General features: G+C 38.6%; 1 protein-coding gene across 1 annotated transcript in view; it reads left to right on the forward strand.

Annotated features, from left to right (window-relative positions):
- The window catches only part of ULK4 (unc-51 like kinase 4), a 718,037-nt gene that overhangs the window by 113,516 nt on the left and 577,989 nt on the right, over positions 1-26,532 (forward strand). Inside the window, exon 18 of the mRNA XM_030812066.1 lies at positions 19,574-19,681. Within this exon, the coding sequence (XP_030667926.1) occupies positions 19,574-19,681 (108 nt within the window). The remainder of the gene's footprint in view (positions 1-19,573; positions 19,682-26,532) is intronic.

Genomic DNA, 26,532 nt, shown 5'->3' on the forward strand with positions numbered 1-26,532 from the left:
GCCACCACGCCTGGCTAATTTTTGTATTTTTTGTAGAAATGAGGTTTCATCGTGTTGCTGAGTCTGGTCTTGAACTCTTAGATGCTTTTCTGGAAAAACTATCCTGTTGGATTTGAAGCTGAAGTTGAGCTTACGTATTTGTTTATTTTGTTTTATTAATGTGTCCTCATGGAGTACTTTGTATCCCATTCCTGCTTTAGTGTAGTTTTCTCAGTTGTTTTATACACTGTATATCTTGAGGGGCCATAGGATGCCATATTTTACATCAGACACAATGTGTGATTGTTTCTTGCTTCTTTGTAGCCCCAAGCTTAGACATATCATTTAAATCCTCCACATTGTTAATTTCAGTGAATGTACGCTTGTATCTCACAGACTTCTTTTTTTGTTACTTTTTGGACAGGAGGAGAGGCAAATTTGTTGAAAATGATAAAGCAAGAGTTGAATAATCACATTTTTGTGTAGAATGAAGTGAAACATTCTGGATTTGTTTCTTATATTAAGCTGTGATGCTGAAGTACATATCATTTGGGGAATTGCCATATTTGAATCACTTTTGCATACAAATTAAACATCTCACCTCAAAGAATTCTTTAAAGACATGCTTTCTAATTTCTTAAAATGATGGAATTCATTTAATTTCTTATCTGACATCTCATAGAACAATCTTTAGCTTCTATGTTTGCTGCTATGACTAATTTTGGTGCTCGTTTTACCTAGGCTATGAATGTACCTTTGCTGTATTTTTTAGGGCAGCAGGTATGAGACTAACATATTTGAATGTAGTGTAAGTTAGTAATCCTTGGGAACCTAGCAAAGCATCACATTGAATTTTCTATTAGATGAAAGAAACATGGAAACAGAATTAGAGATGGAAAGAATTGCACAAAACACAACTAATCAGAGCTGATCCCTGAAGCAGAAAAATGCAATTTAAAGTGAGCTTCCTTTGTATTTCTACTATTTGAGGAGTGTTGAAGATATGACTTTTAATAGTATAGTAACAAGTAAATAATACTAGTTATATTTAGCAAGCTCAAAATTGTAATATTGGAGTTCTCTATGCCATAACTTTTAAATTATTACAGCATCTAAAAGACCCAATTTTAATCACAGGGCAATAGTAACTTGGCTTCTAAGAAAACATTCATATAGGAGGCATAGTTGTGGTTCTGTTTCAAAATGTGTGTCATATAACCCTTGATAAATGTATGTATCATCCACAGTGCAGTAGATGCTTACATTAGATACAGAAGTGGGGACCTGCCACAACAGTGTGGCAGTACCTGGATTATATGCCTCCGGCTTGGTTTTCTCTGCCTGGAATGGTTTCTCCCTCCATATTCATCAGGTTTTGTTTGTGGTTTCCAGAGGGCAGCTGTGAGATTAGAAAACGGGTATGCTTCTCTTTCCAGTATAGTTGCTAAGAGTCATGGTCAAGGTACCCTATATTGGTAAGAAGACACAGAGCACTGTTACTGTTATCATAGGTAGGTTTCAAAATGGGGAGGCCTCTGCTGACTGCCAGTCTTTTTTTGCACCTTCCTCTTTTAGCCACTGCCATGCAGTTGCTTGATGGGTAGATTAAAAGGGGGAATTCAGAGGCCGATTCTGTGATATATCTCTGAGATGACGTATGGATTGTTACCTCTTGTGATCCTGATAGTTTTTTTTTTTTTTTTTTTTTTTTTTTTTTAAACCAAGGATGGGTCTATAGGCCCACTGAACAGATGTGAGATGGATTTGGGCTAAGACTCCATGTAGCACCTGATCTAGATAAGTTCTTAACTTGAGTATTGGACTATGGTGGCACTTGAAAGGGTCTGGGTAATTCCATTTCTCCAGTGCTCAGTCACATGATAAATGCTGAAGACTCCCTGGGGAAGGAAAGTGTTTTGGAACTATGGCCACTTTGCAGGGGTCTCAAGGAACCTCTCTCTAGGTTAGTTGAGGAGCTCTAGGTCTATGAAGCAGGTTAGATCTGGGATCTGGGTAAGAATCTGTGAATTCTTTATGGGACTTGAGTTAGGTTTCTGCTCAGTAAATCTAGAAATTTTCTTATTAAATGTCAAGCATCAACTTAGGAGACAGACACCTGATGGTCAATTTACCATTGATTCTTGTGGGTCAGAATATTCTGATCACCACATTGCCCTTTGACTCACTGTGGCAGTTGTGCCCACCTTGTCTGTGCAGATAAGGGCTGCCACTGGCTTTTACTAATCCCAAATCTCATGATTTCCACTGTGATCAGAGAACCAAATTCCATTGTTAGTATTTCTCACTGTCATCTCTGGCCTATAAGGATAGCCACCTTAGAGCTCTTCAAAGATGCTGGTGCCCCCTTCATTAAGATGATCTCCCAGGGTCACGTAAGAGGGATGGTTTAAGGGGTGGCTGAGCAGGCTGTACTTTGTTGAGTCATTCCAATGTTTTCAATTTCCAGAGCTTTTAGATTTTGTCCTCTCTGGCAGTGGTTCTCAACATTGACGGCATGTTGATGTTAACTGAAGAATCCCGAGGCTCCTAAATTTGAAGAGGAAAGGTTGATTTCTTATGCAGCCTGCAGGTTGGCTATCTTGACAGGCTGGGAAGTGTGGCCTTTGGCAGAAACTGAAAGCAGGCACTTCGAGGGAGGGAAGAATGGAACAGGAATTTATGCCAAATGAGTTGGCTAAGTATACATGTTTAATGATTATAGGATAAGCTGTGAATATTCATGAAAGGGGTCACATGCATGTGTAGAAAGTAAACATGCATGTTACATGCAGCCCGTGTTCACTTTGGAGTGGAGACTTAACATTTAAGTGCATTACAATTAGGCCCTAGGTGAAGCAGAAGATGGGAAGGCACTCAGTACACAGCCTCTGTAAACCGGCCAGAACCAGTCTATGGTCCATGATCTCTTATCAGGAGACAGTTACTGAAATCAGTCTCTCGTCCAATCAAAACTGTTGTTTTGGCTTGTGAATAGGAGAGGTTTTCAGTTAGTCAGCATCTGGCTGTCAGTGGGCTGCAGTTGTTTCAGTAGTGCCTGTCTTGAGGCCAGTGCTTATTTAGCTGCTAGAGAAAAACAAAAAATCCTGTGGCAGTTAGAACATAGTTTATTCTTTAAGTGTAGGGTGCGTGATCTAACCCTTGCCTAGCATGGCCTTAGGTCTTGTTTATGATTTAGCATCTTATTGCCATGAGGAGTCTGTTCTGTCAGTCTTATGCTCTCTATTTTAACATTTAAATAAGTTCTTGTGGCCAGGCTGTACCCCATATCATTTAATCCATATCTCTGGGGGTGGATGGAAGTGTCTCTAGTCTTTAAAGCTACTTGGGTGATTCTAATGTGCAGGCAATATTGAGTACCACAGTAGTGGTTCCCAAAGTGTGCTCCTAGACCAGCAGCATGAGCATTAATTGGCAACCTGTTAGAAATGCAAATTCTCAGGCCTTACCCCAGATCTACTAAATGAGACACTCTGAGGAAGGGGTTTTGTGATCTATGTTTTTACAGACTCTTCAGTGATTCTGATGCACACTAAAATTTGAGAACCACTGCTCCAGAGTATGCTGGGGAAATTGTAGCATTTTGACTTCATTAATTAGAGGCCGTGTTTCAGTTGTCCAGCCTAGCAGACTCCCAAGTGTTTGAATCTCTGGTCTCCCAGGTGAGGCATTGTGAATGTGAGCTGCAGACCTGCTTTTGAGACTTGGTTTGATTCTCAGGGGAGATTTTTTCACCACTGCTTCGTTTAGTATCAAGGTCTCAACATTTCTTGCCAGCCTCTGTTGCAGGCTGCTTCATTTCTTATTCATATATCCTTGAGTTACCAACTTAATATTAATGGTCTCCTATTTGATACTACACTATGGGCAGGAGCTGAGGGTTGTCTCTTGTTCCATTGCAAAAGGTCATTTCAAGGTCACCAAGAATTTAGCACATCTTCCCCCACCCACCTGGGGTTAAAGTATCCTGATTCTGTCTGTTGTCTCTATTTGTTCTCTGTTGTTCTTTCTCTATCTCTCTGTTGTCCTGTTTTCTCTGTTTCCCTTTTCTTCAGTTTTCTTCGTTTCTATTTTTGGTCTTTGAGGTTTTCTTAATTTCTTGCAAATTTAGGTATGCATTTTATAAAGATATTTTATCCAGCATTTTTTGTTCCTTTCAGTGGGAGTAAGATTCAGAAGACTTTGTCTGCTATTCACCAGAAATGGAAAAAGTAATTTTAATTGAGTAATTTGGTTTTGAACTATAGATTTATTACAGGTTTATTGCAATTTGATACCTAATTTCTTGACTTAGTCTGCATGGCAATATTGATCAGTATACTTTTTAAAATGAAAACAAAGGTTTTTAAAGAGTAGTTTTCGGCTGTGAATCCATCTGGTCCTGGACTTTTTTTGGTTGGTAAGCTATTAATTATTGCCTCAATTTCAGAGCCTGTTATTGGTCTATTCAGAGATTCAACTTCTTCCTGGTTTAGTCTTGGGAGGGTGTATGTGTCAAGGAATTTATCCATTTCTTCTAGATTTTCTAGTTTATTTGCGTAGAGGTGTTTATAGTATTCTCTGATGGTAGTTTGTATTTCTGTGGGATAGGTGGTGATATCCCCTTTATCATTTTTTATTGTGTCTATTTGATTCTTCTCTCTTTTCTTCTTTATTAGTCTTGCTAGCGGTCTATCAATTTTGTTGATCTTTTCAAAAAACCAGCTCCTGGATTCATTACTTTTTGAAGGGTTTTTTGTGTCTCTATCTCCTTCAGTTCTGCTCTGATCTTAGTTATTTCTTGCCTTCTGCTAGCTTTTGAATGTGTTTGCTCTTGCTTCTCTAGTTCTTTTAATTGTGATGTTAGGGTGTCAATTTAAGATCGTTCCTGCTTTCTCTTGTGGGCATTTAGTGCTATAAATTTCCCTCTACACACTGCTTTGAATGTGTCCCACAGATTCTGGTATGTTGTGTCTTTGTTCTCGTTGGTTTCAGCCGAATTCTACCAGAGGTACAAGGAGGAGCTGGTACCATTCCTTCTGAAACTATTCCAATCAATAGAAAAAGAGGGAATCCTCCCTAACTCATTTTGTGAGGCCAGCATCATCCTGATACCAAAGCCTGGCAGAGACACAACAAAAAAAGAGAATTTTAGACCAATATCCCTGATGAACGTCAATGCAAAAATCCTCAATAAAGTACTGGCAAACCGAATCCAGCAGCACATCAAAAAGCTTATCCACCATGATCAAGTGGGCTTCATCCCTGGGATGCAAGGCTGGTTCAACATATGCAAATCAATCAACATAATCCAGCATATGACAGAACCAAAGACAAAAACCACATGATTATCTCAATAGATGCAGAAAAGGCCTTTGACAAAATTCAACAACCCTTCATGCTAAAAACTCTCAACAAATTAGGTATTGATGGGACGTATCTCAAAATAATAAGAGCTATCTATGACAAACCCACAGCCAATATCATACTGAATGGGCAAAAACTGGAAGCATTCTCTTTGAAAACTGGCACAAGACAGGGATGCCCTCTCTCACCACTCCTATTCAACATAATGTTGGAAATTCTGGCTAGGGCAATCAGGGAGGAGAAATGAATAAAGGGTATTCAATTAGGAAAAGAGGAAGTCAAATTGTCCCTGTTTGCAGATGACATGATTGTATATCTAGAAAACCTTATACAAAAATTAATTCAAGATGGATTAAAGACTTACATTTTAGACCTAAGACCATAAAAACCCTAGAAGAAAACCTAGGCAATACCATTCAGGACATAGGCATGAGCAAGGACTTCATGTCTAAAACACCAAAAGCAATGGCAACAAAAGCCAAAATTGACAAATGGGATCTAATTAAACTAAAGAACTTCTGCACAGCAAAAGAAACTACCATCAGAGTGAACAGGCAACCTACAGAATGGGAGAAAATTTTTGCAACCTTCTCATCTGACAAAGGGCTAATATCCAGAATCTACAATGAACTCAAACAAATTTACAAGAAAAAAACCCCATCAAAAAGTGGGCGAAGGATGTGAACAGACTCTTCTCAAAAGAAGACATTTATGCAGCCAAAAAACACATGAAAAAATGCTCATCATCACTGGCCATCAGAGAAATGCAAATCAAAACCACAATGAGATACCATCTCACACCAGTTAGAATGGCCATCATTAAAAAGTCAGGAAACAACAGGTGCTGGAGAGGATGTGGAGAAATAGGAACACTTGTACACTGTTGGTGGGACTGTAAACTAGTTCAACCATTGTGGAAGTCAGTGTGGCGATTCCTCAGGGATCTAGAAGTAGAAATACCATTTGACCCAGCCATCCCATTACTGGGTATATACCCAAAGGATTATAAATCATGCTGCTATAAAGACACATGCACACAAATGTTTGTTGCAGCACTATTCACAATAGCAAAGACTTGGAACCAACCCAAATGTCCAACAACGATAGACTGGATTAAGAAAATGTGGCACATATACACCACGGAATACTATGCAGCCATAAAAAATGATGAGTTCATGTCCTTTGTAGGGACATGGATGAAGCTGGAAACCATCATTCTCAGCAAACTATCTCAAGGACAAAAAACCAAACACCACATGTTCTCACTCATAGGTGGGAATTGAACAATGAGAACACATGGACACAGGAAGGGGAACATCACACACCAGGGCCTGTTGTGGGGTGTGGGGAGGGGGGAGGGATAGCATTAGGAGATATACCTAATGCTAAATGATGAGTTAATGGGTGCAGCCCACCAACATGGTTCATGTATGTGACAAACCTGCACATCGTGCACATGTACCCTAAAACTTAAAGTATAATAATAATAAAATTAAAAAAGAAAGCTGACATATGGAAGAGAAATAACCTATATTGAAATAGGTCAAAAAACTTCATTCTCTCCAAGGATAAAAAATCAAATTCCAATGGGAAAATAATAGGCTTGACTCCTAAATAGCTTCCAATTTGTCAAGATGGAAGTTAAATTAGTTTTATAACATAGAACAGGTACATCCTTTGTAACATAAAAGTGTGGATTATTAAAGTTAAATGTTACTTTAAAAAAAAAATAAAGAAAACCCCATTGTATCAGCCCAAAATCTCCTTAACCTGATAAGCAAAGTCTCAGGATGTAAAATCAATGTGCAAAAATCACAAGCGTTCTTATACACCAAGAACAGACAAATAGAGAGCCAAATCATGAGTGAACTCCCATTCACAATTGCTTCAAAGAGAATAAAATACCTAGGAATCCAACTTAGAAGGGATGTCAAGGACCTCTTCAAGGAGAACTACAAACCACCGCTCAACGAAATAAAAGAGGACACAAAGAAATGGAAGAACATTCCATACTCATGGATAGGAAGAATCCATATCATGAAAATGGCCATACTGCCCAAGGTAATTTATAGATTCAGTGCCATCCCCATCAAGCTACCAATGACTTTCTTCACAGAATTGGAAAAAACGACTTTAAAGTTCATATGGAACCAAAAAAGAGCCTGAATAGCCAAGTCAATCCTAAGCCAAAAGCACAAAGCTGGAGACATCATGCCACCTGACTTCAAACTATACTACAAGGCTACAGTAACCAAAACAGCATGGTACTGGTACCAAAACAGACATATAGACCAATGGAACAGAACAGAGCCCTCAGAAATAATACCACACATCTACAACTATCTGATCTTTGACAAACTTGACAAAAACAAGAAATTGGGAAAGGATTCCCTGTTTAACAAATGGTGCTGGGAAAACTGGCTAGCCATATGTAGAAAGCTGAAACTGGATCCCTTTCTTACACCTTATACAAAAATTAATTCAAGATGGATTAAAGACTTACATGTTAGACCTAAAGCCATAAAAACCCTAGAAGAAAACCTACACAATACCATTCAGGACATAGGCATGGGCAAGGACTTCGTGTCTAAAACACCAAAAGCAATGGCAACAAAAGCCAAAATTGACAAATGGGATCTAATTAAACTAAAGAGCTTCTGCACAGCAAAATAAACTACCATCAGAGTGAACAGGCAACCTACAGAATGGGAGAAAATTTTCGCAATCTACTTATCTGACAAAGGGCTAATATCCAGAATCTACAGTGAACTCAAACAAATTTGCAAGAAAAAAACAACAACCCCATCAAAAAGTGGGCGAAGGATATGGACACTTCTCAAAAGACATTTATGCAGCCAACAGACACAAGAAAAAATGCTCATCATCACTGGCCATCAGAGAAATGCAAATCAAAACCACAGTGAGATATCATCTCACACCAGTTAGAATGGCCATCATTAAAAAGTCAGGAAACAACAGGTGTTGGAGAGGATGTGGAGAAATAGGAACACTTTTACACTGTTGGTGGGAGTGTAAAGTAGTTCCACCATTGTGGAAGACAGTGGCGATTCCTCAGGAATCTAGAACTAGAAATGCCATTTGACCCAGCCATGTCATTACTGGGTATATACCCAAAGGACTATAAATCATGCTGCTATAAAGGCACATGCACACATATGTTTATAGCGGCACTAGTCACAATAGCAATGACTTGGAACCAACCTAAATGTCCAACAATGACAGACTGGATTAAGAAAATGTGGTACATACACACCATGGAATACTATGCAGCCATAAAAAATGATGAGTTCATGTCCTTTGCAGGGACATGGATGAAGCTGGAAACCATCATTCTCAGCAAACTATGACAAGGACAAAAAACCAAACACCGCATGTTATCACTCATAGGTGGGAATTGAACAATGAGAACACTTGGGCACAGGAAGCGGAATGTCACACACTGGGGCCTGTTGTGCGGTGCAGGGAGGGGAAGGGATAGCATTAGGAGATATACCTAATGTAAATGACGAGTTAATGGGTGCAGCACACCAACATGGCACATGTATACATATGTAACAAACATGCACGTTGTGCACATGTACCCTAGAACTTAAAGCATAATAATAAAAATTCATCAAAAAAAATAAAGAGTAGTTTTAGGTTTACATCAAAATTGAGAGAAAGGCACAAAGACATCTCATATACCCCTGCCCTCACACATGTACAGCTTTCCCTATTAATATCCTGCACCAAAGTGGTTCATTTGTTCTAGTCGATAAACCTACATTGACAGATTATTGTCACCCAAAGTCTGTAGTTTACATTGTGCTTTGCTCTTGGTGTTATACATTTCTTTGGGTTGAGAAGAATGTATGAAAACATGTGTCTTCCACTATAGTATAATACAGAGTATTTTCACTACCCTTCAAAGCCCCTGTGCTCTGCCTATTTTTTATTTTTCCTTTCCCCTAACCCCTGGCAGCCACTGACCTTTTTACCATCTTCATGGTGTTGCCTTTTCCAGAATGTTGTATACAGTCTGTGGTTCATGTGCTGCTTCTCTGGTGGTTGGTGCTTTGCAACCCTGGTGTCAGATTCATGACATAAATGTTGGTACAGATCTTAGCTGCTATACAAATGCTCCTCTACCCCAAGATATGGATGCAATAGTTTACCGTTTTATTAGCAATTCTTTTAAAGTAGTACAACTCCTTCATGACTACCTCTAGCTAGAGTGATGTTTTTGAATCGAATGATTAGGGTTATCTCTCAGTCAGGATAGGCTAGCTTATGTTATGGTAACAAAAACCATCAAAATCTTAGAGGGTTGCTGCAGGCCTAGGTGGCTGTTGTGGGCAGCTGACCTCAGCACTCCAGGCTGCTTTCATCTTATGTGGCGTTTCTATCCAGCATAGTGCCTTAGTTTCCTGAGGCAGATGAAGAGAGTATGGAAAATTGCACATAGGAGCCATATATCATTTCCACTTTCAGTTAATTGGCCAGAGCTAGTCAGAACTAGTCACCTGACTCTGAGGGCGCTGGGAAATGTTTTTGTGTCAAGGAAGGGCAGGAAACTGGACAGCACTATCTATTACTTTTTAAGGTTGATTCTGCCTAACTTAGGCGTAAAGGGTATTTATTAGAAGAAAATGAGCAAGGTCAAAGGCTCCAAGAGAAGACTGGAATAGTCTGCTATTCCTCGCAGCTGGACCTGGCAGCTCCTGAGGGTTTCTGGACCTGGACTCTCTTGGAGTCCTGTTTGGGGATACTGCTAGAAGGAAAATGTGAACTTCAGCTATTCCTTCACTCTATGTGCAGGTTCAGATTCCTGAGCAAGAGCCTTGCTGGCTGAAACTTAGGTTGTGGCTCTGCCCTTGACTGTACCAGACTGTAGGAGGAAAGATGTTTCTGAAGAGAGCCAGGGACCCTTTCAGGTTTTGTATTTGAAGGGCAGAATGTCTGATTTGCCATTCTACAGACCAGGCACAGTGCAGGAAAGGTATTTCCTCAAAAGGAAGTTGAGTGGTGTTAAGAAGAGGGGCTGAATGACTGGTGACCAAAAAATGGCAGATTTCTTTTGTAGTTGACATTTGTTGACATCTAATTAAAAAAATCCAGGAAGTTTGTAAAGTTTGTGTGCCTAGTATCTCCAAACTTTTTAAATGACTGTGAAAGACTGTATGAGAAATCTACTTATGCATTTTACTTGCTTTTCCTGACAGTTCATTATCTTTAAGAGAAGGAATCTACCAGTTATAGGTTGTTTGTTTACATTTAGGCCTCAACAGGGAAGTGACAAGATAGCAGTCCTTGCTTCTCCTTGATTTAGCTTTAGGAGTTAGATGCCAATTAGAGATGCCAGTTTGAATGCATTTAGCCAATTAACACGCAGAGAATTAGAGATAATGTTAAAACTTCGATTTTGGTCCAGATGTCACCAAAGAGATCTTCTTATAGACAACCTTGCAAGGACATTTTCAGAGTTATTAATTACAGAACATAATTTTATTCTCTTCAGTTTCATTATCTGTCTCCCCTGGCATTATCAGCCTTCCCTTATCTTTTCAGTGTGTCCATTTTCTTTTTTAACCAACACTTGTGAAACCGAGAGTTTGAAGTTTCAAGTAGACAGATGTGATTTTACTTGCCAGGGCTTAATCAAATATACAGCGTCCAAAGGAATCTAAGATTTAATACAAATAAAATAGAACATGGATTAAAAAAGGAGTGGGGATTATGAAGTTTACAGTGTTCTTATTTTATGTGCCCTAGCTCTGTTTGGGTCATTGAAAGTAGTGTTCTAAGAAACCACTTAGAACAAAGGGCAAAGTAGTATCAAACAGAATTCCCTCTTCATTTGGGATTGTGGAATGCCCCTTATTTCAGGGGTTAGGGAAGAATACCGAATTATTTTAAAAGTTGTGTTGTTGGTGTAATTACTACTATATCTCCCATTGGGAGTAGTTAAGTAGGGTTTTAAAACGTCCCTTTGGCCTAGTAAAACACTGACCATAATAGGAAATGCCTGATATTTTCTGAGTCTGGAGCTTAATTCGGTTTCTTTTTGTAGCTGTTAATTGTATATCCACTAACATGGAAGTTTAACAACCATATTTTGAGAGTCAAGAGCAAGCAAATTATGTCTTTGCAAGTATTAGAATATTAGTTGTATAACTGCAGAACTTCCACATTTATTAGAATTAGCTTCCTAATTCATTGTCTTCCTGTCTTTTACTTAAGAGACACAGTCCAGGGCGTGTGAGATTGAAACACATTTGACCTTTTCATATCTATCAGATGACTTCAGACAAAGCCAAAAAGACCTGGCTCCACCCAGTCATATTTGTTATAAAATAGGTTTTGATTTCAAAGAAGTAGTTTGGAAAATGGCAGTACAGTCTTAAATTACTATTTGCAGTATTCAGCCAACCAGTCATGCCTGTGGTTGCCCAAGAATAGTTTCTGTTAGTTTAATAGAACCAGTGATGGTATAGATATGCTTCAAAGCATAATGGTATTAGAAATAAGACCAAAAAAACTCATTTTCCTTCGTGTATGGTTTCAAAAAATGCACACAGTAATAGCATGATACTTGAATATCCTATTTTTATCTTTTAGTTTCAATGGTAAGATTTTTTTTTTTTTTTTTTTTGAGAGAGAGAGTCTCGCTCTGTCACCCAGGCTGGAGTGCAGTGGTGTGATCTTGGCTTGCTGCAACCTCTCCCTCCCAGGCTCGAGTGATCCTCCTGTCTCAGCCTCCCCAGTAGCTGGGACTACAGGTGTGTGTCACCATGCCTGGGGAATTTTTGTATTTTTAATAGGGACAGGATCTTACCATGTTGGCCAGGCTCGTTTTGAACTCCTGACCTCAGGCGATTTGCTCGCCTCGGCCTCCCAAAGTGTTGGGATTACAGGTGTGAGCCACTGCGCCTGGCCTCAATGTTAGGATTTTTAACAGTAATTTCAATGTTAGAAGGCCAGGAGGATTTTTAAAGACTAGAGGAAAACATGCATAATAACAGTATCCACATATTCCTTGGATTTCTGAGTTTGAAGAACTAAATCTATTTTACCTTATTCATTTAGTATTGGCATTTTCAACTGCCATCGTACCTAGGTCAACAGATACATTTTTTACCCTTCGTATTTGTCTTTTATGTGTTATATTTGTTCCTTATTCTTATATTTTTCTTTTTATTATGATTTCTTTAAATTTATGATACAACAAATGGAAAATCTATACAAATAACCTTGAGGAGAAGAATTATCTGTTGAGTACTTGTTAATGCTATCCAAAGTTAACTTTTGCAAGTGAGATGTGAGGTTGCTGTGGCATTACTAGAATAAATTATATGATGTGTGTCTATTTACAAGACACTGAGTTCCAAAGCAATTTCTATTATGCTGGAGGCAGTCCAGACAGTTTTATCACTTTAAGGATCTGTAGCATTAAAATGTTTTAAATTTCCAGTGACGCTTGCTGACACAAAATGCCAGTGGATTATAAAATGGAGAAATGCTGTAAATCCCTGCCACTAACTTTGTGAAGCAGAAGGCTAGATCTGGGTTTTGAATTTAATATGAGGTTGACAGTTTTTTAAATTAAACTTTTTATTTTCAGATAATTGTGGATTCACACCCAGTTGTGATCCAACATTGGGATCCAATTAAAATCAAATTTTAACCTGAGATTTGGAGGGGAGAAATATCAAAACTATATTAGAAATAATATAGAATAATAATAGTTTCTCTCTGTAAGAAATAATAGAGAGATCCTGAGTATACTTCATCCAGTTTTCCCCAATGGTAATGTCTTAAAAAAGTATAATACAATTTTACAACCAGAATATTGACATTGAAACAGTTAAGGAAAAGAAGAGTTTCATCACTGCAAGGATCCCTCATATTTCCTTTTTATGACCCTATCCTCTTACCCTACTGCGTGTGCTGCCCTCCACGCCCGAAGCCAATCTTTTCCATTTATATATTTTTGTCATTTTGACAATGTTGTATATATAGTCATATGGTTTGTAACCTTTTGTGGTTGGTGGTTGGCTTTTTTCATTTGGCATAATTTTCTGGAGATTCATCTAGGTTGTTGGATGTATCAGTTGTTTGTTCATTTTTATTGCTGTGAAGTATTCTGTGGTATGGTTAAATCACAGTTTATTTAATCACTTACCCATTGAAAGATGTCTGGGTCGGCCAGGTGCGGTGGCTCACGCCTGTAATCCCAGCACTTTGGGAGGCCGAGACGGGTGGATCACGAGGTCAGGAGATTGAGACCATCCTGGCTAACATGGTGAAATACCGTCTATACTAAAAATACAAAAAATTAGCTGGACGTGGTGGTGGGCACCTGTAGTCCCAGCTACTCGGGAGGGTGAGGCAGGAGAATGGCGTGAACCCGGGAGGTGGAGCTTGCAGTGAGCCGAGATCGCGCGACTGCACTTCCACTCCAGCCTGGGCAACAGAGCGAGACTCCGTCTCAAAAAAAAAAAAAAAAAAAAAAGATATCTGGGTCATTTCCTGTTTTGACAATTACAAATAAAACTGCTATAAACATCCATTTACAGATGTTTGTGTGGACAAAAGCCTTCCTTTCTCTTGGATAAACGCTCAGGAGTGCAATTGCTGGGTCCTGTGGTAATTGCATATTTAGTTGCTGTTTTTTTTTTTTTTTAGAAAAACGGCCAAAGTTTTCCGAGTGACTGTACTGTTTTACATTCTCATCAGCAACGTATGAGTGATTCTGTTTCTCATCATCCTTGGCAGCTTTTGGTGTTGTCACTATTTTTTATTTTTACCATTCTGATGAGTGTGTAGTGATATCTTATTTTGGTTTTAATTTATATTTCCCTAGTTGCCAATGATGTTGAACATCTTTTTATGAGCTTATTTGGTGGCTGCATATCCTCTTTGGTACAATGTCTCTGTGCTTTTGGTGTCAAGTGTACTTTTTTCAAGACATCCTATATTTTCTTCTAGAAGCTTTATAGTTTTATGTTTTACATTTAAGTCTATGATCCGTTTTGAGTTAATTTTTTGTGTCAAGTGCCAGACTTAGGTCAAGGTTCACTTTTTGCTTTCCTATGGATGCCTGATTGCTTCAGCACTATTTATTGAAAAAGTTGACTTTTCTCCATTGGACTGCCTTTGCACCTTTGTCAAAAATCTCTTGGCTATTCTTGTGTGGAGCTATTTCTGAATTCTGTTTGGTTCCATTGATCTATGTGCCTATCCCACCAGTAATGCCTGTATTAGCCTGTTTTGCTTTGTTGTAAAGGAATACCTGAGGCAGGATAATTTATACAGAAAAGAGGTTTATTTGGCTGATGGTTCTGCAGGCTATAGAAGAAGTGTGGTGCCAGCATCTGCTTCTGGTAAGGGCTTCAGGCTGCTTCCACTCATGGCAGAAGGTGAAGGGGAGTAGACATCACGTGGTGGGAGAGAAGGAAAGACAGAGGAGGGAGGTGCCAGATTCTTCTTAACAGCCAGATCTCCTGAGAACTAAGAGTGAGAACTCACTCAATCCCACAAGAATGGCATTAAGCCGTTCATGAGGGATCTGCCCCATCATACAAATACCTCCCACAAGGCCCCACGTCCGACGTTGGGGATCAGATTTCAACATGAGGTTTGGAGGGGATGAATATCCAAACTATATCAATTTCCAAACACTTTTCATTACTGTAGCTATATAAGTCTTGAAACCAGGTAGAATAATTGCAACCATTTTTTTTTCTTTTTTCCCTTTTTAGATTGGGGTTTCACTCTGTTGCCCAGGCTGCAGTGCAGTGGCTTGATCATAGCTCACTGCAACCTTGAACTTTGGGGCTCAAGCAGTCCTCCCACCTTAGTCTCTTGAGTAGCTAGGACTCTAAGCGTGCACCACCATGCCTGGCTAACTCTTTTTCTAAAATTATTTTTGTAGCGACAGGGTCTTGCTTTGTTGCCCAGGTTGGTCTCAAACACCTGAGCTCAAGTCATCCTCCCGTATTGGCCTCCCAAAGTGTTGGTATTACAGGACTGAGTCACTATGCCTGGCCCATATTTTCTTCCTTTTTCAAAATTATTTTGGCTGTTCTAATTCTTTTGCCTTTCCATATAAATTTTATAATAATTTTGATATCTATAAAGAATTGTTTCAGGATTTTGGTAGGAATTTGATTAGATCTGTCCATTAATATGGGGAGAATTTGACATTTTCCACTATGTTGAGTCTTCCTATCTATGAACATAGTCTGTTACTCCATTTATTTAGATGTTCTTCGATTTCTTTAAATAGCATTGTGTAGTTTCAGCATACAAATCCTGTACCTGTTTTGTTAGATTTATACCTGAGTATTGTTTTTTTGGGGGGGATTGTAAATGGTGTTTTAAATTTTAGTTTCCATGTGTTTATTGCTAATATATAGGAGTACAGCTGTATTTTGAATGTTAACATTGTATCCTGTGACCTTGCTGATCTCACTAGTTCTAGGGAGTTTTTTTCTTTAGACTCCTTGGGACTTTCTGTGTTCAGGATCATGTCATTTGCAAATAATTATCTGTTTCATATTGGGTGAGTTGTGATAGTTTGTATTTTTTGAGGAGTTGGTCCATTTTTTCTATGTGGTGAAATTTATATATGTGCAGTTCATAGTATTCCTTTATTATTCTTTTGATGTCTGCTCATTTTCTATGTAGTTTTATCATTTTTTAAAATTTAGAAATAAAAAATTTAATTAGCAAATTGTATATTATTATGTACAATGTATATATTATATATGTTAATATATCTGTTACTTCACATATTTAATATTTTTTGTAGTGAGAACATGTAAAATATACTCTTTTTATTTTGAGACAGAGTCTTGCTCTGTTGCCCAGGCTGGGGTGCAGTGGCGTGATCTCAGCTCACTGCAACCTCCACCTCCCAGTTTCAAGTGATTCTCCTGCGTCAGCCTCCTGAGTAGCTGGGATTACAGGCATGCACCGCCACGCCCAGCTAATTTTTAGTAGAGACGCGGTTTCACCATGTTGGTCAGGCTGGTCTCGAACTCCTGACCTTGTGATCTGCCTGCCTTGGCCTCCCAAAGTGCTAGGATTACAGGCATGAGCCACCGTGCCTGGCCGTAAAATCTACTCTTTTAGCAATTGTGAAATACGTGTTGTTATGAACTGTGGTCACCGTGCTGTGCAATAGATCTTGAAAACTTGTTCCTCCTGTCTAACTGAAGCTTTGTTTGTACCCTTTGATCAACATCTCCCTATTCCCCACCCCACCCCCAGCTTCAGGTAAGCACTGTTCTACTCTCCATGTCTATAAATTTCACTTTTTTGGATTTCACATATGAGTAAGATGATGCAGTATTTGTCTTTCTGTGCATGAGAGGGGGGTGTTGAAGTTCACAACTGTAATTGTGGATGTCTGTTTATCATCCAAGTTATATCAGTTTTTGCTTCACATATTTGGCAACTCTTTTGTTTGGTGATACACATTTAGGATTGGTATGAATTTATTGATTTATTGACTTTTAGTGTAATTATTGATGTGTTTGATCCTAAGTCTGTAATTTTATTTTTGTTGTCTGTTTGTTCTCAGTGTTTTTCATTTCCATTTTCTTTTTATTACTTTCCTGTGGTTTGCTGAACATTTTTTTTTACCACTCCATTTGGACTTTTTCTATAGTGCTTTTAAGTATATCTCTTTGTATGGATTCTTTTTAGTGATTGCTGTATGTATTATATACATACATACATAACAGTCTACTGGTGTCACCGTTTTACTAGTTCAAGTGAAGTATAGAAAACATACCCTCCTTTTCATCCCTTTATCCTCTCTCATTTTTATATAATTATCTTAAATATATTCTCTAAATGTCTTTAGAACCCAATCAGACATTTTTACAATTTTTGCTCAACTACCAAAGATAATTTAGAAAACTTGATAGCAGTAAGAAATCCTATTGTATTTACCTATATTTTGGCCTACTGTGTTCTTGCTTCCTTTCTGATTATTTCAAGGTTTCTTCTTTCATCATTTTCTTTCCCTTTTAGAGTAGTGTGCTGGTGACAGTTTGCTGTTTTTGTAGGTAAAAAATTGCTAAACACTGGCAATTTCAGATGATTCAGTGTAGTAGATGATCAGCAAAGGTCAAAGGAAAAGGAAGACTGTGTAGAAGTGACCTGCTGCAAGGACTGATGTGAAGCTACATGGTTCCTTTTTCTTCCTCACCCACTTCATCTAGATGATTTATTATGTGTAAGGCAGTGAGTGGTGAGAGTTACACGTTTGGTACATCCGTACAATGGAATACCATTCAGCAATAAGAAGGAATGAACTGGCTGGGCACAGTGGCTCGTACCTGTAATCCCAGCACTTTGGGAGGCTGAGGTGGGTGGATCACTTGAAGTCAGGAGTTCGAAACTACCCGGGCCAACATGACGAAACCCAGTCTCTACTAAAAATGCAAAAATCAGCTGGCCATGGTAGTGCGCACCTGTAATCCCAGCTACTCAGGCTGAGGCAGGAGAATCACTTGAACCCAGGAGGCAGAGGTTGCAGTGAGCTGAGATCGTGCCACTGCACTCCAGCCTGGGTGACAGAGTGAGACTCTGTCTGGAAAAAACAAACAAACAAAAAGAATTACTGATATATGCAGCAACATGGATGAATCTCAAATGCGTTATGCTGAAAGAAGCCAGACAAAAAAGAATATATAGTGTATGATCTAATATAATATATGATCTACATAAAATTTAGAAAATACATGCTAATGACAGAAAGTAAATTGATGGCTTTCTGGGGAGGAGAGGAAAGAAGTAAGTAGGAAAGAGGGATTACAAAAGGACACGGAGGAAACACTGGAGGGCTTTTGTTATCTTGATTGCAGTGATGATTTCACAGGTGTATACATATGCCAAGTGTGTCTAATTGTACACTTTAAATATATGCATTGATTTTATATAAGTTATACCTCAGTAAAGCTGTTAAATCGCACATTAACAAGTACTCCTACAGTGCATGACTACTGTGCAGCTCTCCCACCTGCATCTCCAACTTTATTTGCAAAATGAGACCAGTGATTGCATGCTTGGATGTTGTGGAATTGTCAAATTTCTTTGAAGTTTTTAAGCACTTTCAGATTTTAAACTAATGTCTTTGTCAGTGGTAAGAAATAGTCTTGTCTGTGCACCACACTTTGAGTTACATTGAGAGTAGTGCTTCCACACTATTTTACATACATTTTTTTTCCTTCTCAGACTGGAGCCATTCTGTATGTCATTCCGAAACTGTTCTGTCCTAATCATGGTCGCACTATGATTTGATTAACCTGTGTTCTGGTGTATGAACTCTGGCAATGAGTGTATGTGATTTTCTTAGCATGACTCCTAGGACATTAACTAGATCTGATAAAACATTCTGTCGAGTTTCAGCGTATATTATATTACAACTTTAGTGTAACATTCTCAGGCTCTGATTTTTTAAGGAATCATGTAAAAGTTTAATGCAATATAAGAACTTTTTAAACTGTGTTGTGCCGGAGCATACCAGGGACCTGGCATGGTAAAATTCGTTTTCAGATCCTGGCTGTCCAAGTGAACTGGATGGCTTGGGGCCAGTTGCTGGAACCTCTCTCAGCCTCTGTTTACTCTTTAAAGATAGGGCAGCAATTAATTGCCTCTCAGGATTAGTGATACCGTGGAAGTGCTTTATAAACTGAAAAGTGAGTCAGGTGCACTGACTCACTCCTGTAATCCCAGCACTTTGGGAGGTCGAAGTGGGTGGATCTTGAGGCCAGGAGTTTGAGATCAGCCTGACCAACATGGCAAAACCCCGTCTCTACTAAGAAAACAAAAATTAGCCGGACTTGGTGGCGTGCGCTTGTAATCCCAGCTATTCGGGAGGTTGAGGCACAAGAATCTCTTGAACCCGGGAGGCAGAGGTTGTAGTTAACCAAGATTATGCCACTGCACTCCAGCCTGGATAAAAAAAAAAAAAAAAAAAAAAAAAAAAATTATAAACTGAAAAGGGCTATATATGTTTATTTTACCAGATATATTTCTAGACTTCATCTGGGAGAGTTACTGTATTTTCAGGAATATAAGGCCCATATTTTGAAAATAATTTGGAAAATAATTCTTAAAAATGGTGACTTTTACAGAGTATCCTGCTTTTTACATATACGTTTAAGAACTGAGAGATACACTTGAAATGATTTACTTTTTTTTTTTGTCTTTGCAGGCAATTGTTCTCTTAACTGAATTAATTAGGGAAAACTTCAGGAACAGCAAATTAAAACAGTGCCTTTTACCAACCCTTGGGGAGCTGATCTATCTTGTAGCCACCCAGGTGAGACTGTCTGATTAACTCTATTGCTGTTTGACATGTTCTGACATACTCTGGCTGGCAAGTATTGATATCCCATAAAAGTTTTTTGACTTTGCCCCTTAGAGCATGCCTGAGGAACTTAGGATAAATTTTACCTCTTGGGGAGAGAATTTGTCAGTGTTTCTCAGCCTCTTTCAATCTTACCCTGCCTCCCTCCTCCCTTCCTCCCAGTGCCTCTTTTCCTTTAGAATGTAGGCGGTTTGAAGGCCATATTTTAAAGCCAATGGACTGAAAGTCCCTAAGGTACTCCCAAGGTTGCTGCCATCCTTGACTCCTTTAGGCAAGAGGAGACCATTGGTTCTTTCCATAGAAAGCTCTATTTCAGTTTAAATAAAGCACAACTTTGTGCAAATACAGCTTTTAACATGACTATGGGCATTTGTGAAGGCAGAATTTGACTTCTTATATCTAAAGTTACAATATGGAAGTGCTACTGAATTCAACAGGTCAAAATTTAATATTCCATTAATGTGGCTTTTTTTAAAAGAATATTATGGAATAGATAGTGATAAGTTATGGATTAGTCATTTAGTGTCATACTCTGAGAGTTCTAAATAAATACTGGTAAGTTATAAGTAATTAAGAAAGTTATGTCATTGTATTTCTTTGTTTGTTTTGAGACAGGGTCTCACTCTGTTGCCCAGGCTGGAGTGCGATAGCATGATCATGGCTCACGGCAGCCTCGACCTCCTGGGCCCAGATCATCCTCCCACCTCAGCCTCCTGGGTAGCTGGGACTAATTTGAGGAGAACTGATATCGTTATGATTTTGAGTCTTCCAAATCACATTTGGAATTGTACTGAATCTGTGTATTAATTGAGAAAGTATTGATATCTTTATGATATTTATATAGTCCTCCAATGCACAAAAAGTAGTATTTACATATATTAATATATAAAAACTACAGGTGTGCACCTCCGTGCCTTGCTAATTTTTTTGTATATTTTGTGAAGATGGGGTTTCACCATGTTGCCCAGGCTGGTCTCGAATTCCTGGGCTCAAGTGATTCGCCCACCTTGGCCTCCCAAAGTGCTGGGATTACAGGTGTCAGCCACTGTACATGACTGTCATTGTATTTCTTGAGTTTTGGTTCTAGCACTTGCTCAAATGTCACATAACCTCAATATCCTTAGTATCTAAATTAAACTGACTTTCTGAACAATCATCATTTTAAGGCAGTTACCATGATTGTTATAAAACATCAGTATTTTAACTTGTTTAACTCCATAATTAGTACTGATAGCTGGTACAGCAAATCTGTCCTCTTTGTTCTTTGTTTTTGTGAGTGTCTTGACTATTCCTTAGCATATCAGAATAAATTTTAGAATCAGCTTGTCCAATTCTGCAAATCATCTGTTTTTAAAAACTACACTGATTATGTAGATAAATTTGAGTAGAACTGATACCCTTATGATTTTGAGTCTTCCAAATCACATTTGGAATTGTACTGAATCTGTGTATTGATTGGGAAAGTTTTGATATCTTTATGATATTTATATAGTCCTCCAATGCACAAAAAGTAGTATTTACATATATTAATATATAAAAAAAATTTTGTTACAATTCTCTTATTCTATACAGAATGCCTTTGTACATCTTTCTTTGGTTGAATATATTCTCAGGTAATTTTGTATTTCAAAGGGACAACATATTCACAAACCTAGAACACTGGAAAGTGAAGAAAGGTATATGGAGAGAAGTCTTTTTCCTAGTTTTGTACCCCGTCTGTCTAGCTCCCCAATAAATATTATGTGTAATTTAATATAAATATTATAAAATACAAATATAATTTCTTATATTTAAGAAGTTAATTTTGTATATATGAGCAAAAACAAATGTAGATTTTGTATCATTTTATGCAACAAGTAGAAACTCACTTTTTTCACTCAATAGTTATACGCTGTTAGGAATATTATGGGGAGCAAAAGTATTGGAAGTTCTGGCCAGGGCGATCAGGCAAGAGAAAGAAATAAAGGGTATTTAAATAGAAGAGAGGAAGTGAAATTGTCTCTGTTTGCAGATGACATGATTCTAGATTTAGAAACCCCCCTTGTCTCAGCCCAAAAACTCCTTAAGCTGATAAGCAACTTCAGCAAAGTCTCAGAATACAAAATCAGTGTGCAAAAATCACAAGCATTCCTATACATCAACAGTAGACAAGCAGAGAGCCAAATCATGAATGAACTGCCATTGACAATGGCTACAAAGAGAATAAAATACTTGGCTGGGCACAGTGGCTCACGCCTGCAATCCCAGCACTTTGGAAGGCTGAGGCAGGTGGATCACGAGGTCAGGAGATCAAAACCATCCTGGCTAATATGGTGAAACCCCATCTCTACTAAAAATACAAAAACATTAGCCAGGCATGGTGGCGGACACCTGTAGTCACAGTTACTCGGGAGGCTGAGGCAGGAGAAGAGCTTGAACCCAGGAGGCGGAATTTGCAGTGAGCCAAGATTGTGCCACTGCCCTCCAGCCTGGGCGACAGAGTGAGATGCCATCTCAAAAAAAAAAAAAAAAAAAAAAGCTGAAGAATACAGTTAACAAGGGACAGGAAGGACCTCTTCAAGGAGAACTACAAACCATTGCTCAAGGAAGTAAGAGAGGACACAAACAAATGAAAAACATTGCATCCTCATGGATAGGAAGAATCAATATCATGAAATTGGCCATAGTGCCCAAAGTAGTTTATAGATTCAATGCTATTTCCATCAAACTAGCATTGACATTCTTCACAGAATTAGAGAAAACTACTTTAAATTTCATATGGAACCAAAGAGAGCCCATATAACCAAGACAATCCTAAGCAAAAAGAACAAAGCTGGAGGGATCACACTGCCTGACTTTAAACTATACTACAAGGGTACAGTAACCAAACAGCATGGTACTGGTGCAAAACAGACATATAGACCAATGGAACACAACAGAGACCTCAGAAATAACCCACACATCTACAACCATCTGATTTTCAACAAACCTCACAAAAGCAATGGGGAAAGGTTCCCTATTTAATAGATGTTGCTGGGGAAACTGGCCAGCCATATGCGGAAAACTGAAACTGGACCCATTCCTTACACCTTATACAAAAATTAACTCAAGATGGATTAAAGACTTAAATGTAAGGCCCAAAACCATAAAAACCCTAGAAGAAAACCTAGGCAGTACCATTTAGGACATAGGCATGGGCAAAGACTTCGTGACAAAAACACCAAAAGCAATGGCAACAAAAGCCAAAATTGACAAATGGGATCTAATTAAACTAAAGAGCTTCTGCACAGCAAAATAAACTAGCATCAGAGTGAACAGACAACCTACAGAATGGGAGAAAATTTTTGCAATCTACCCATCTGACAAAGGTCAAATATCCAGAATCTACAAGGAACTTAAACAAATTTACAAGAAACAGCAAACAATCCATAAAAACATGGGCAAAGGATATGAACAGACATTTCTCAAAATAAGACATTTATGTGGCCAACAAACATGAAAAAAAGCTCGTCATCACTGATCATTAGAGAAATGCAAATCAAAACCACAATAAGATACTGTCTCACACCAGTCAGAATGGCGATTATCAAAAAATGAAACAAAAATGCTGGTGAGGCTGTGGAGAAATAAGAATGCTTTTGGACTGTCGGTGGGAATGTAGATTGGTTCAACTGTTGTGGAGGACGATTCTTCAGGGATCTAGAACCAGAAATACCATCTGACCCAGCAATCCCATTACTGGTTATAAACCCAAAGGAATATAGATCATTCTGTTATAAAGACATATGCACATGTATGTTAATTGCAGCACTGTTTACAATAGCAAAGACATGGAACCAACCCAAATGCCCATCAATGATAGACTGGATAAAGAAAATGTTGGCACATATACACCATGGAATACTATGCAGCAATAAAAAAGAATGAGATCATATCTTTGCAGGGCCATGGATGAAGCTGGAAGCCATCATCCTCAGCAAACTAACACAGGAACAGAAAACCTAACACTGCATATTCTCACTCACAAATGGGAGTTGAACAATGAGAACATGCGGACACAGGGAGGGGAACAACACACATGGGGGCCTGTCAGGGGGTGGGGAGCAAGGGGAGGGAGAGCATTAGGATAATTACCAAATGGGTGTGGGGCTTAAAACCTAGATGATGGGTTGATAGGTACAGCAAACCACTCTGGCACGCATACACCTATGTAACCTGCATGTCCTGCACATGTATCCTGGAACCTAAAGTTTAAAAAAATATATATATATATAAAACAATAAAAATGTAAACTTTATTTTTCAACGTAAGCTCCATCAAGGTAAAGATACTTTGGTAAGTGATGATACCAGCCATTAAAAAAAAAAAAAAAGACTAGTATATGGAGATAGGTACACTGGAGCTATTTCTTAATAATTAACATAGATATATTTCTCAATCAGTACTTGTAGCTCCCTGCTCCCTCTTCTTTTTATGTAATAGAACATTTCCATCCCAGTACTTTTGGAGGCCAAGGCAGGAGGATCTCTTGAGCCCCAGAGTTTGAGACCACCCTGGTCAACATGGTAAAACCTCGTCTAAAAAACTTGCAAAAATTAGCTGTGTGTAGTGGTGTGCACCTGTAGTCCCAGCTACTTGGGAGGCTGAGGTGGGAGGATTGCTCGAGCCTGGGAGGTTGAGGCTGCAGTGAGCCGTGATCATGCCACTGCACTGTAGTCTGGGTGTCATAGCAAGACCCTGTCAAATAAATAAATAAATAAAATAATAAACAGAACATTCCCTGTGCGATGTACGTTATGTGCCAAGTTTTGTGAAAGGTACTTTTCCTTGCAGTTCTTTGGGGATAGGGCTGGAGAATTTATTTCTACTTTACCACTATTTTGGACCCTCAAGGCCTTGACATCAAAGCTCAGACTTACCAAGTTTTGTATGCCCACAGAGAAACTAAAACTTCAATGCTCAGTTTATCCCATGCTTTCAATTGTCTGATTTTTGGCTTAATTATTCTTTATTATTTTGTCAGATCTTTGATGCATTTTAAGGATGTCAAAATGAAACCAGTTGCTTTCATTAGAAGAGTAGTCAGGTACCTGGTCTGCTGTCTTACCAATAATGACAGTCTAGTCTAATTCTTCTTTTTTTGGTCCTATAGTTTTTCATCCCTGCCCCCTGCTTGAGATATAATTGGTATATAATAAACACATATTTAAACATCACGATTTGATAAATATTTATGTATACACCTATGAAACCATCACTACACACAGAAAATGAACCTATCACCTCTAAAAGTTTCTTTAGCACCCTTTTTAATCCCCTCCTGTCTCCATACTACCACTGATTTGTTTTCTTTATATAGACTTGTTTGCATTTTCTAGAAGCTTATGCAGATAGAATCATACAGAATCATGTACCTACTAGATCTAAAAGTAGATCTAGAGAATAATTTTCCTTGGTATATACTTTTGTTTTATTATTATACTTTAAGTTTTAGGATACATGTGCACAACGTGCAGGTTTGTCACATGTATACATGTGTCATGTCGGTGTGCTGCACCCATTAACTCGTCATTTTAACATTAGGTGTATTTCCTAATGCTATCCCTCCCCACTCTCCACACCCCACAACAGGCCCCGGGGTCTGATGTTCCCCTTCCTGTGTCCATGAGTTCTCATTGTTCAGTTCCCACCTATGAGTGAGAACATGCGGTGTTTGGTTTTTTGTCCTTGCGATAGTTTGCCGAGAATGATGGTTTCCAGCTTCATCTATGTCCCTACAAAGGACATGAACTCATCATTTTTCATGGCTGCATAGTATTCCATGGTGTATATGTGCCACATTTTCTTAATCCAGTCTATCATTGTTGGACATTTGGGTTGGTTCCAAGTCTTTGCTATTGTGAATAGTGCCGCAGTAAACATACGTGTGCATGTGTCTTTATAGCAGCATGATTTATAGTCCTTTGGGTATATACCCAGTAATGGGATGGCTGGGTCAAATGGTATTTCTAGTTCTAGATCCCTGAGGAATCGCCACACTGACTTCCACAGTGGTTGAACTAGTTTACACTCCCACCAACAGTGTAAAAGTATTCTTATTTCTCCACATCCTCTCCAGCACCTGTTGTTTCCTGACTTTTTAATGATGGCCATTCTAACTGGTGTGAGATGTTATCTCATTGTGGTTTTGATTTGCATTTCTCTGATGGCCAGTGATGATGAGCATTTTTTCATGTGTCTTTTGGCTGCATAAATATCTTCTTTTGAGAAGAGTCTGTTCACATCATTTGCCCACTTTTTGATGGGGTTGTTTTTTTCTTGTAAATTTGTTTGAGTTCATTGTAGATTCTGGATATTAGCCCTTTGTCAGATGAGTAGGTTGCAAAAACTTTCTCCCATTCTGTAGGTTGCCTGTTCACTCTGATGGTAGTTTCTTTTGCTGTGCAGAAGCTCTTGAGTTTAATTAGATCCCATCTGTCAATTTTGGCTTTTGTTGCCATTGCTTTTGGTGTTTTAGACATGAAGTCCTTGCCCGTGCTTATGTCCTGAATGGTATTGCCTAGATTTTCTTCTAGGGTTTTTATGGCTTTAGGTCTAACATGTAAGTCTTTAATCCGTCTTGAATTAATTTTTGTATAAGGTGTAAGGAAGGGATCCAGTTTCAGTTTTCTACATATGGCTCGCCAGTTTTCCCAGCACCATTTATTAAATAGGGAATCCTTTCCCCATTGCTTGTTTTTGTCAGGTTTGTCAAAGGTCAGATAGTTGTAGATATGCAGCATTATTTCTGAGGGCTGTATTCTGTTCCATTTGTCTATATCTCT

The sequence above is a fragment of the Nomascus leucogenys genome, chromosome 4 (assembly GCF_006542625.1).
Source record: "Nomascus leucogenys isolate Asia chromosome 4, Asia_NLE_v1, whole genome shotgun sequence".
NCBI lineage: Eukaryota > Metazoa > Chordata > Mammalia > Primates > Hylobatidae > Nomascus > Nomascus leucogenys.